The sequence below is a fragment of the Oncorhynchus clarkii genome, chromosome 12, assembly GCF_045791955.1.
Source record: "Oncorhynchus clarkii lewisi isolate Uvic-CL-2024 chromosome 12, UVic_Ocla_1.0, whole genome shotgun sequence".
Lineage (NCBI taxonomy): Eukaryota > Metazoa > Chordata > Actinopteri > Salmoniformes > Salmonidae > Oncorhynchus > Oncorhynchus clarkii.
Window position 1 is genome coordinate 48,645,913 of NC_092158.1, and position 13,350 is coordinate 48,659,262.

General features: G+C 40.4%; 1 protein-coding gene across 7 annotated transcripts in view; it reads right to left on the reverse strand.

Moving 5' to 3' along the window:
- Nucleotides 1-4,007: 4,007 nt before the first annotated feature.
- The window catches only part of LOC139420761 (general transcription factor II-I repeat domain-containing protein 1-like), a 52,418-nt gene continuing 43,075 nt past the window's right edge, over nt 4,008-13,350 (reverse strand). For 4 of the 7 annotated variants that reach the window (XM_071170975.1, XM_071170977.1, XM_071170974.1 and 1 more), the window contains exons 17-27: nt 11,501-11,684; nt 10,931-10,992; nt 10,415-10,495; nt 9,913-10,180; nt 9,724-9,752; nt 6,510-6,557; nt 6,222-6,299; nt 5,839-6,031; nt 5,589-5,626; nt 5,358-5,467; nt 4,008-5,074 (exon numbers count right to left, since the gene is read on the reverse strand). In XM_071170975.1, the coding sequence (XP_071027076.1) occupies nt 5,006-5,074; nt 5,358-5,467; nt 5,589-5,626; nt 5,839-6,031; nt 6,222-6,299; nt 6,510-6,557; nt 9,724-9,752; nt 9,913-10,180; nt 10,415-10,495; nt 10,931-10,992; nt 11,501-11,684 (1,160 nt within the window). In that variant the 3' untranslated portion in view covers nt 4,008-5,005. The remainder of the gene's footprint in view (nt 5,075-5,357; nt 5,468-5,588; nt 5,627-5,838; nt 6,032-6,221; nt 6,300-6,509; nt 6,558-9,723; nt 9,753-9,912; nt 10,181-10,414; nt 10,496-10,930; nt 10,993-11,500; nt 11,685-13,350) is intronic. The other 3 variants (XM_071170973.1, XM_071170976.1, XM_071170978.1) reach the window with 1 other exon arrangement.

Genomic DNA, 13,350 nt, shown 5'->3' on the forward strand with positions numbered 1-13,350 from the left:
CAGCCACTAATTTGTTACCCGACCTTCTAACGCTGAAGGTAAAGCCGTCGCGTTATACTTATGTCACCGTTTGTTTACTTCTAGCTTTTTCGCCTGTTAGCTGGCTGGCTATCAAGATCAATTAATCTAGATCTAATTCGCTAGTCTTAGATATGCTGTGTAACTACCTCCATGTTTTTGCTTGCCTTGGAAATGTCGAGGTATTTAGAAAAGTTTATTATTGTTGGCTTGCCTATATATATTATGTCCTTTCAACTTGCCAGAGACCGAAAAGCTGGGGAGACACCCTACCAAATGGCCCAAAGTAGCCTATGGCGATAACTACACCTACTTGCTGGAATCTGCAGTTTTGCATAAATATCCAAATGCAGAGGAAAATTATAGCTGTTATTTTGACCGATACAGCTCACTAGTCCTTACTACAAGCTAACGAGCAAGCTTTGCGCAATACACATAGCTAGTTCGATACAAACAAGTGATGAAGTTGTTCGAACACATAAATGTGTCGAGTAACCGGAGCCCACAGTTTTACATCATCATCGTGGCATAATAGCCTAACCATGAGTTTAGCCCAATCTGGTCCTTGGGCAGTTGATATAATTTAATTTAGTGGCCTTTTCTCCTACTATTGTTCAATCAAATCGGTATGTAACAGCTTTTCGGCATCTTAAAAGCAGGGTTAGTTATCTATACTGAACAAAAATAAACAACATGTTAATAAGTGTTGGTTTCATGAGCTGAAATAAAAGATCCCAGAAATTTTACATATACACAAAAAAGCTTATTTCTCTCACATTTTGTAAACAAATTTGTTTACATCTCTGTTAGTGAACGTTTCTGCTTTGCCAAGATAATCCATCCACCTGACAGGTGGCATATCAAGAAGCTGATTAAACGGCATGATCATTACACAGGTGCACCCTGTGCCGTGGACAATAAAAGGCAACTCTACAGATGTCTCAAGTCGAGGGAGTGTGCAATTGGCATGCTGACTACAGGACTACAGGAATGTTCACCAGATAATTAAATGTTAATTTCTCTACCATAAACTGCCTCCAAAGTTGTTTTAGAGAATTTGGCAGTACAAGTGTGCTCTTCACAGATGATACCCGGTTTCAACTGTACCAGGCAGATGGCAATTGTGTGGGCGAGCAGTTTGCTGATGTTAACGTTGTTAATGGATTGAATGCCCCATGGTGGCAGTGGAGCTATGGTATGGGCAGGAATAAGCTACGGACAACAAACACTATTGCATTTTATTAATGGCAATTTGAATGCACAGAGATACCGCGATGAGATCTTGAGGCCCATTGTCGTGCCATTCATCCTCCACTATCACCTCATGTTTCAGCATGATAATGCATAGCCCCTGGAAGCTGAAAATGTTCCAGTTCTTCCATGGCCTGCATACTCACCAGACATGTTTGGGATGCACTCCATTCCACAGGCCACAATCAATAGCCTGATCTACTCTATGTGAAAGAAATGTCGCGCTACATGACGCAAATGGTGGTCACACCAGATACTGACAGGTTTTCTGATCCCCACCCCTACCTCTTTTTTTTAAGGTATGTGACCAACAGATGCACATCTGTATTCCCAGTCATGAGAAATCCATAAATTAGGGCCAATGCATTGATTTCCTTATATGAACTATAACTCAGTAAAATCTTTGAAATTGTTGCATGTCTTTATATTATTGTTCAGTGTAGTTGAAGAAAGTCAGTTGGAATCGGTTCTTTGGCTGATCCATGCCGACAGCTCGATAATACAAAACTCCAAATCAAAATCTGTCAGTTTAAGCTAGAGATATTCTCACAAAGTCGTCCGAACGGTTTGGCCTAACTATTATGATCCTTCTATGGAAAGGCGAGACTCACGAACAGTATGGTGTCCTTTGTTTTTCTCTATGAACCCCACAAGCATCTTGGGACTTGTCTGAATTTGGTACAGCCGATCTGCCAATTTATGTCTGTAGCGTACAAACAGTTTGGGCTACACACTAATATGACCCCTTTTTGGAAAGGTGAACAAGTCTCTGTTTTGCTCTAGGATGCCTACAAGCCTCACAAAGACTTGTCTTTAGGTCCCCCATAACAGTTAAAAAAAAAAAAAAATGTTGTATACTGTATATGGAGATAGTTTAGTGCCAAAAATAAGCGGTTAAATACATTTAAAAAAATGTTTATATAAAATGTTTTATAAACTCAGCAAAAAAAGAAAAACGCCCTCTCACTGTCAACTGCGTTTATATTCAGCAAACTTAACATGTGTATATTTGAATGAACATAAGATTCAACAACAGACATATACTGAATAAGTTCCACAGACATGTGACTAACAGAAATGGAATAATGAGTCCCTGAACAAAGGAGGGGTCAAAAATCAAAAGTAACAGTCAGTATCTGGTGTGGCCACCAGCTGCATTAAGTACTGCAGTGCATCTCCACATGGACTGCACCAGATTTACCAGTTCTTGCTGTGAGATGTTAGCCCACTCTTCCACCAAGGCAAGTTCCCAGACATTTCTGGGGGGAATGGCCCTAGCCCTCACCCTCCGATCCAACAGGTCCCAGACGTGCTCAATTTGATTGAGATACGGGCTCTTCGCTGGCCATGGCAGAACACCTCCTGTCTTGCAGGAAATCACACACAAAACAAGCAGTATGGCTGGTGGCATTGTCATGCTGGAGGGTCATGTCAGGATGAGCCTACAGGAAGGATACCACATGAGGGAGGAGGATGTCTTCCCTGTAACGCACAGCGTTGAGATTGCCTGCAATGACAACAAACTCAGTCCGATGATGCTGACACACTGTTCCAGACCATGACAGACCCTTTTTTAACTATCTGTTAAGCTGTATTCAATGCGTTTCAATAATTTTTTTTGATACCTTAACGGGTCCTAAAACTCTAAATTAAATAGCTAAATGGTAATTGTTATGACCATCTTAAATCATTTCCCCCAGCCGCTTATACTCAATGGTTTTAATGCTAAAAAATTATGTTTAGAATGTGTTTTTAGATGATAGTTTGTTGATAAAAAAAAAAGAATACAGCCGTTGTCGGGTTATGAGTTAAGTTGGCAATTTAACATGTGAGTAACGGGAGTACGCTATGGCTGTACCCTCCTCGGGTGCATGCCTCGCTGTGTGCATCTATGGTATAATGGATGGACTGGCAGACATTTTGAGTGTACCCATGCCAAGAAGTGAAACCTAGGTAAAAAAATAAATAAAATACAAGGTTAAAACAACGCAATAATTCCATGCAGAAGCATTTGAAAATAAACAAATTCATGGGACTAACGCCATTGATTGCAAGGAGTTATGGAATATTAGAACCCTGTTGTCTTAAACTTGTAATCTTCAACCAAGACGTTAGCTAGCTGGCGAGATGGTTTTCTTGTTTCACCAACCTTATATGCTTCAGACAGCTTGCCTTCTGCTTAGGCAGCGTAGCTACATCGCTTGAGCTGGTCCTATAGTTGATTCGGAGCGGTAGAACCTCTGCATTATTGTGATGCCATTGTCTTCAACCTAGAGTTAAAGCAGGACGTGTACCTTTCAATATGTGCTGTGAATTGTTGAGTCAACTCAACTGACATTACAAAAAAATACATTCCATTGCATAGCCCACATCAGCATCTTTTGAATGAACATTCTACATTACCATGGCAATCCAGCATTGGTTGATAGAACATTTAAAAATTAGCACCACAATACCAGTCAGACATTTTGAGTGCAAGCAAGAGCTTCCATGTCCTTTCTATTCATTCTATTTCTTAGGTAGTTAAAAGCACTTAGCTGTCAATGGTCCTTTCAAAGCTCCATCATATACTTTTAATTTCTCTAATGATACCATGACAGTCAATGACACAATACGAATACAAAAGTAGTAGGTTTAAACTTTCTTTAGAATTATATATATATATATATATATATATATATATATATTTTTTTTTTTTTTGACTTGCATTCATCACACACAAAGTCACTGCAATCCAATGAAAGTGCAAGGCAACACATTTTATTTCAAAGGCCTAAATGGCATTAAGGTACAGCATATAAATACTGGTGAATCCAGAGACAATCGTTACAGGATAACACAGACCATTCTTTCTTTTACACACGTTACATTCATGTTGACTTAATGAGACATTTCAACTTAGCGCAGATGTGGAACAAACATAAGAAAAGCTGAGTTGAGAAATCTCAACTCCATGTACAAGTACTGTGATAAAAGAAAAGGCATGTAGTTATACAAAATATGAAAATTGTTCTTAGATATAGTGCTATCACCTTGGGTTATTCCTACCACGGAGAATACCGGTACGCACACCTGAAGGCAAACATATTTCAATTGATATACTTTTTGAGTTACATACAGTAGTAGTTAGCGTTGTAGAGACATTTGATTCAGTACTTAGATTACTGAACATTGTAATTTACATCCCTGCACATGTTTGTTTTTTTCATCTTCAAAATAAATAAATAAATAATCATACAAATATCTGAATGTTGTAAAACCAGATTGATCCAATATGTTTGTGCTGTAGTTACACCCCGTAACGAAAGTCTCCATGTTGGATCTGTTAAAAATGATCTAAAAGGGTGAGTACTTCAGTAATTGTGAGTTCCATAAGCTTAATGCCATAACATAACCCCAGTTGGTTTGAATAGCGGTTTTTTTTAAGCACCTTTGAAATAGGTGTATCAAGAAAGCCCATCAGGACTTGTGGGGGAAGACAAAATAAAAGAAAGCATCCTGCAACAAATTATGCACAGATTCTATAGTTCCTCCTCACCTTTCCACCCAAGCCACCTAATATTGGCAATCGCCACCATTCCAAAACACACATCCAAACCTATATTTTCAGTCAGAAGAGTGTTTAAGCAACAGCACACGCGCAAAGCTGAAACTTGGAGATGTGGTTATAAGTACAGCTTTGATAAAGTCCTCTCATGTCTATTCTCATCCTGTAGCATAGCATATTTTTCCTCTACTAGTATTTCACCTTCCCATGGACTTGCACATTCACTGCACTGTAGTCCACCATGTACATGGGCCATTGCTACAAGCAGAAAGAGACAAAGCAATAGAAGGATCATTAGAGTGAGCATGAGGGAGACTAGTTATGCTGTTGCAGAAGCAAATTCCTGTCCAATTACACAACCATTAGTGCCTTTCACAAATGCCTTTAATACCTATAAATATAATATACATTTATAAATATAATGTAATCTGCATCAAAGTATCAAATCAGAGTATTTCAGTCATATATTTTTGATAATGATTGAGAATGATCACGTAAATACAACAAACTGTTATATAATAGCTTTGTTATTACCACGTACCATCACTGGAATCTGATTGGTTGATACCCCTGACTCGGAGGGTAAGGACACCCGGCTGCTCTCCAGGACTCTTTTGCGTTTGCGTCGATTGGTAGAAACCTCTTTCCCTTCTTAAAACACAAAAACAATAATGCCATTTTGAACATACTGCTAAAGCACATGTCATTATAGACTGCATTGCTTTTTAATAAAAAATAAATAAAAAATAGGTTACTATAGAACAATCCTTACCTGTGTTACATGTTTGGGTGCATATTTCTGCAAAAGGCCTGTAGAAAAGAAAATTCATTAAATATGAATTTAATTTCTGTAAATGACCAGAGGTGAGCCTGGCATTGCCTAGGAGTGAGTCTCTACTATAATTTCAACGTGTACAGTTCTTTCATGTCCTTCTTTCACATTTTAGACTTTGTATCCATAATCTGGGATATTTCCACAAACTTCAGATTGACGCCATCATCACAATTCCACAGACACTCACTGTAGCTGGCTTTTGATGTTGATGTTGATCTCATCTCGGGCTTGAAGAATCTTTTCCAGGCGGACTAAGTCATAAGTGTTGGGATTTCTGAAGCGAATATCGTCCGGAAGGCCACTAACCTCCACAGACTCGGGACTGGCACGGATCAGCTTGTATGGGACCAGGACAGAGTGGCCCAGGCCCAAAGCATCACCTTAACAAGAATCTTTTCAGTCAGTTTTGGGCGGATCTTAACTTCAACTTAGGTTGAATTTTCACTAAGTCATGCATGGTTATCATTAGAGACTAAGTGAATATTAAACTTAAATGTAAGTTAGAATAATCTTTTTCACTAAGGCTTGTATAGATAAAGCATACAGTATGAATGAAGGATATACACTGACCATATTTCTGGTTGAAGAGTTCTTTCACTTGCTCGCGAAGTATCACTTTCTCACCGATACAGTTGACCTCTTCCTCATCTGTCATTTCAGGAGGAGAGTCAAACAGAATTGGTGGGAAAATAAAATAAATATATGTATGCAGTTGACTCTGATAAGTGCACTGTTTACTTTGTTTTTGCTTGCTCTGGGTATCTGAATGCTCATATTTAGTGCATGCATTCATGACAGTTTCAAATGAAGTGTTCTTACTGCATCAAAATGAATATGCAACACAACTATAATGCTCACCGCTTATTGAGGCGTAGGCCTTCTTCAATAATGTGATCCGACGAGGTGCTAAGAGGGAGACAAATGTAATGTCATTATACAACCGAGTGTACAAAACATTCTTGCTCATGCTCTTTCCCTGACATAGACTGACCAGGTGAAAGCTATGATCCCTTATTGATGTCACTTGTTAAATACACTTCAAATCAGTGTAGAGGAAGAAGGATTTTTAAGCCTTGAGACAATTGAGACATGGATTGTGTATGTGCGCCATTCAGAGGGTGAATGGCCAAGACAAAATATTTAAGTGCCTTTGAATTGGGTATGGTAATAGGTGCCAGGCACACCGGTTTGAGTGTGTCAAGAACTGCAACACTGATGGGTTTTCTACACAACAGTTTCCTGTGTGAAGCAAAAGGAGATGCAACTCAATATTAGGAATGTGTCCCTAATGCTTTGTACACTCAGTGTTTATAACTACTACACTATCTATTAGTTCACAGTTGACACAGGACATTTCTTAACAAGTCATGCACTTGTTAGGAAATGTGCTTACCGCCCCAATAGGTCCACAGACGACGCAATCACACTGCCCTCACCCATCTGGACAAGAGGAATACCTATGTAAGAATGCTGTTCATCGACTACAGCTCAGCATTTAACACCATATTATCCTCCAAACTCATCATTAAGCACGAGACCCTGGGTCTCGAGCCTGCCCTGTGCAACTTGGTCCTGGACTTTCTGACGGGACGCCCCCAGGTGGTGAGGGTAGGAAACAAAATCTCCACCCCGCTGATCCTCAACACTGGGGCCCCACAAGGGTGCGTTCTCAGCCCTCTCCTGTACTCCCTGTTCACCCATGACTGCGTGGCCATGCACGCCTCCAACTCAATCATCAAGTTTGCAGACGACACTACAGTGGTAGGCTTGATTACCAATAACGACGAGACGGTCTACAGGAAGGAGGTGAGGGCCCTCGGAGTGTGGTGTCAGGAAAATAACCTCACACTCAACGTAAACAAAACAAAGGAGATGATTGTGGACTTCAGGAAACAGCAGAGGGAGCAGCCCCCTATCCACATCGACAGGACAGTAGTGGAGAAGGTGGAAAGTTAAGTTCCTCGGCGTACACATCAAGGACAAACTGAAATGGACCACCCACACAGACAGCGCAGTGAAGAAGGTGCAACAGCGCCTCTTCAACCTCAGGAGGTTGAAGAAATTTGGCTTGTCACCAAAAACACTCAAACTTCTACAGATGCACAATTGAGAGCATCCTGTCGGGCGGTATCACCGCCTGGTACGGCAACTGCTCCACCCACAACCGTAAGGCTCTCCATAGGGCAGTGAGGTCTGCACAGCGCATCACCGGGGGCAAACTACCTGCCCTCCAGGACACCTACACCACCCAATGTCACAGGAAGGCCAAAAAGATAATCAAGGACAACAACCACCCGAGCCACTGCCTGTTCACCCCGCTATCATCCAGAAGGCGAGGTCAGTACAGGTGCATCAAAGCTGGGACCGAGAGACTGAAAAACAGCTTCTATCTCAAGGCCATCAGACTGTTAAATAGCCATCACTAACATTGAGTGGCTGCTGCCAACATACTGACTCAAATCTCTAGCCACTTTAATAATAAAAAATTGGATGTAATAAATGTATCACTTGTCACTTTATACAATCAACTTTATATAATGTTTACATACCCTACATTACTCATCTCATATGTATATACTGTACTCTAAACTATCTACTGCATCTTGCCTATGCCGTTCGGCCATTTCTCATCCATATATTTATATGTACATATTATTTATATGTACTTATTCATTCCTTTACACCTGTGAAATTGTTAGATTACTTGTTTGATATTACAGCATGGTCGGAACTAGAAGCACAAGCATTTCGCTACACTCGCATTAACATCTGCTAATCATGTGTAGGTAGGTGACCAATAAAATTTGATTTGAAAATTCAGAAATATGAATTGAATGTCTGTTTTAGAAGTCGACCGATTATGATTTTTCAAGGCCGATACCGATTACTGGAGGACCAAAAAAGCCGATACCGATTAATCGTCCGATTTGTATTTATTTATTTGTAATAATGACAATTACAACAATACTGAATGAACACTTATTTTAACTTAATATAATACATCAATAAAATCAATCTAGCCTCAAGTAAATAATGAAACGTTCAATTTGGTTTAAATAATGCAAAAACAAAGTGTTGGAGAAGTTCCTTGCACAGAACATGAAAACATACGAGTATTTCCCTCTAAACCATTTGTATTTCATTAACCTTTGACAATTGGATGTTCTTATAGGCACTTTAGTATTGCCAGTGTAACAGTATAGCTTCAGTCCCTCTCCTCGCTCCTCCCTGGGCTCGAACCAGCAACACAACGACAACAGCCACCATCTAAGCAGCGTTACCCATGCAGAGCAAGAGGAACAACTACTAGAAGGCTCAGAGCGAGTGACATTTGAAACGCTATTAGCGCGCGCTAACTAGCTAGCTATTTCACTTCGGTTACACCTGCCTCAGCTCGGGAGTTGATAGGCTTGAAGTCATAAACAGCTAAATGCTTGACGCACAACGAAGAGCTGCTGGCAAAACGCACGAAAGTGCTGTTTGAATGAATGTTTACGCGCCTGCTTCTGCATACCACCGCTCAGTCAGATACTTAGATACTTGTATGCTCAGTCAGATTATATGCAACACAGGACACGATATTACTAGATATTATCTAGCATCAACCATGTGTAGTTAACTAGTGATTATGATTGATTGTTTTTTATAATATAAGTTTAATGCTAGCTAGCAACTTACCTTGGCTTACTGCATTCGCGTAACAGGCAGTCTCCTTGTGGAGTGCAACGAGAGAGAGGCAGGTCGTTATTGCGTTGGACGAGTTAACTAAGATTGCAAGATTGGATCCCCCGAGCTGACAAGGTGAAAATCTGTCCTACTGCCCCTAAAAAAAGCGGTTTTACCCACTATTCCTAGGCCGTCATTGAAAATAAGAATGTGTTCTTAACTGACTTGCCTAGTTAAATAAGGTTATTATTATTATTTTATAATAAATACATTTATTTTTAAATCGGCGCCCAAAAATACCGATTTCCGATTGTTATGAAAACATGAAATCGGCCCTAATTAAATCGGCCATTCCGATTAAATCGGTCGACCTCTAATCTGCTTCATAAAATATATGGAGAGTTACCTGGTTTAGGGATGAGTCCTTGGAAAGGTCTGCAAGAGATAAACAAAGATGGAATCTTAACATCAACCAACCAACTACCAGGGAGAAAAGAAAAGTAGCAATAGTTTGTCCCAAGGGCCAGTAGCTGAACATCCCTGCCATATGTCTTATTTCCACAACCCCATGAAAACGTGAAGGAGAACTACCCACCTGGTGATGGTGAAGCAGATCTTGTCTGCAACTGCCAGGATCCTCTCCAGGTTCTGCGAGCCAAAGGTACAGGGTTTCCTGAAGGGGATGCCAGGGGGAAGGCCCTCGATGATCACCGAGCCCGGGTTGCTCTTGATCCTCTTGTAAGGCACTTGGACGGGGTATTTGATGCCAAGTGCCTCCCCATACTTCCGGTTGAATAGGTCCTGGACCTGCTCTCTCAGTGTGTTGGCCAGGTCGATCCTAGACAGCTTAGCCTCTAAGCTATCTGTCAACAGAACCATATGACAACATCAGATGAATGGAGTAGTTGTTTAATTTATTTCATATACACCTTTGCAGCATATAAATAGTGCTTCTCATTTTAGAGAAAAAGTGAACAAGCAAGAGGAAAAAAACAATCCCAACCAGGCTCCAAATGATATCCACTATGTTTTACTCAAAGTATAGGAGGGTAAATTAATGTACCGATATTGAATCAAGTATTTGGTCGTCTCATCACCTGGGAAGCTTGGTCTCTGCATTGCAGCCCCTACGTCTTTTGACAAAGCATCTTTGGAGTCCAGGTCTGTGGAAAAAAAGTCTAAACTTGCAGTGAATAAGACCAGTTCACCAGACCTATTTGGAAATATGGATCCAAATCACTGCCTTAAATGTGTAATTACCAGCTCATTTTAATTAATTACAGAGTTAATTCTAATTTATGGGCTCAACATTTTGAACTGATCATGCGTAGAATAATAGTTCCTTTAAAAAGGGCCTAATGGTAAAGGACACAGTGGAGAACATTATAAGAGGGCTGGGCCCATTTTCACTCAATCAATCAATTCAGTAATGAATTGACATTGAACCAAAATTCTAATTTATTTCAAACTATTGAGATATTGGCCATTATATTCAGTGGGGATGTTTAATCTAGTTTGTAAACTTACTTTGTGTTTTTGAATGTTAAAATTGTTCAAATCAACTGTGATACAATCATTAAATCAGCTGGCATTTAGGATGAAGATGTAGTCACCTGAATCACAGGCTGGGAGTGGAGGCGGTTCTAGCTTGACAAGATCTGTTAACAGTTCTGGCCTGGATAGTATACCACAACAAAACATGGTTAGAACTTCATAAAGAGAAGCTTGCACACAAATAATGCTGTTGTGTTTAATTCCTGCACCAACTTATACAACGTTTTACCTATATCCTCTTCATACAACAATAATAATAATATACAAACAAGGATTGTGTTCCAGGCTGACTACATTGCAGATGCCTTCTATATCTCACAACGCCTAGATAAGTGTTTCACACATCAGTTAACCACATCATATGATATAGCAGTCGATGATGCAACATCTGCAATGTAATCAGCCTGGAATGCGACCAAGACCTTAGTTGCGTTCCAATAATCCTATTGAAGTGTGCACTTGTTCACTACTCCCCACAAAATAATTAGATTGGTGTAGGGCTGGAGGGTTTCCATATACCAGTCATTTCCTTTCAAATCAATGAAGGGATGTGAACAACTGCAAACTTCTGGAGAAAGGAGATATTATTGGGATGCACCCTGCCCCCGTGACAATGTATGGCCTCTGACCTTTTGATAACAAAGTGGATCTGGCTGCCAACAGCCAGGATCTTTCGCAGCTTGGCCGCTCCGAAACAGTTGGGTCTACGGAAAGTCATGCCCTCTGGGAGCCCTGTGACACACAGCTCCTCTGGGTACATCTGAAACTTGGAGTAGGGCACCTTTGCAGACTCAGGTAGTCCAAGGGCCTCGGCTACAGAAAGAGAGGGGGATGGGAAATGGAGAGGAATATGGGTGATTCATTTTATGCAAAAGCCCTATGCTGTTCAATATTTAAAGTGGCACTCCAGGCTCCTTTTCACCTCATTAAACACCAGATTTAGGCACATCTCAATAGGTGGTCCAGGTAAGTCATGACATAGCACAAGTGGGAGGGTGGACTTTTCCTCTTTTGTTCTCTATTTTCCCTCTATTGTTCCTCAAGCAAGGGTAGGCTGATGACATCACAGATTCCGATCAGACTAACTCAAAACATATTTGTTTAACCTTTAGTGTTTGTACTTTACTGTGTTTACACTTGGGATATCGCTTTTCAACAGTATAAGTTTAAAAAAAAAATCACTGGAAGACATTTTTAAAGGTAGTGTAGCACCTACTTCTCAATGCCAGAAACACATATAATAATAGCTTAGAGAACCAAAAGAAAACATACCCATATTACAAATTCTTAAATCAGTTATAATATTGTAATGTTTTCCTAAAATTGGGTTTGAGGTTTTCTCCAAGTCAGCTCTAACTTCAGAAACAGTCCCATAACGCCCCTCAATCAGCGTCACAAAGTGGGATACATTGGTGAAATGAGGCGGGCGAATTGGGTGTCTATGGTCAATCTGCATGTCATATTTAATCCCTGGGAACTTCCACAGCTATCAACAATGGAAGGAGGGCATCAGCAATAACTTGCTTCTCAAAGTGAATAATGCATCTCAAACAGCCAGCAGCATCAGCAGACTGAGCATTATCACAGGCTTCAGTGAGCATGGAAGTGAAAGAGGTGGCTTTCTACCTCTATGCTAACATTTACTAGCTATAGAGCTACCACATGTAGTTCACATCTTCCATCTAAATAACACTGATAAAACTAACCAAATGTAAACATGTCTGCCAGCTGTAGGTAGCTAACTGCTGGTACTGTCCTACTATAGATAGGCTTGTACTATGGGAAAGAGTAGGTTTGGCCGCTACGGAGGCCATGGTTACTGTATAGAGTGCTATGGCTGGGGCTGAAACTGTGTGTGTGGATGGCTCGTCTTATGGATCCGCACGGGTTGATGCATCACCTGCAGCAGAATTTTATTCTACCATCTTCTATGGGCTACTCGAAGATATTCCCTACACTGTACTGATGGCAGATTTTAGGAACGGAATATGGAATATGTGGGGGCTGCGCGTTGCGGTAATTAGTCCGTTCTGTAGCTCTAGGGGAGTTTTATATATGGCCTGCTGAGTGCGAGCTAAACTGGAATGCTACTCATACTAAAAAGTGAAGTGCCACTTGGTGCGTGCCATATAACCATGTAGAGGAGTCTACCAGCAATATATTCCTCCACTGTGTGAGTCAGAAATTACAATCTTGTGTTCGGGGCTTTCCGGCAGTGGTTTTTACATGCACAGAGCATAAATTGTACAATTGTAAACTAACAAATAATTGTTCAAGTTAGAACCCATGTATATTAGTTCATATACAGCACCAACTGGAATTATTCCCAGGATTGGTAAAACATTTTTTTGGGGAGAATCATTGCTTTCTCTGTGGCATCTTAACAAGGATAGAAAATTATGAGGCTGTGTAGAAATGGTTGATGAAGTCTATCATTTATGATTTATTGCTCGAGTCAGTTGCTCTCGCTTGGCCAGAG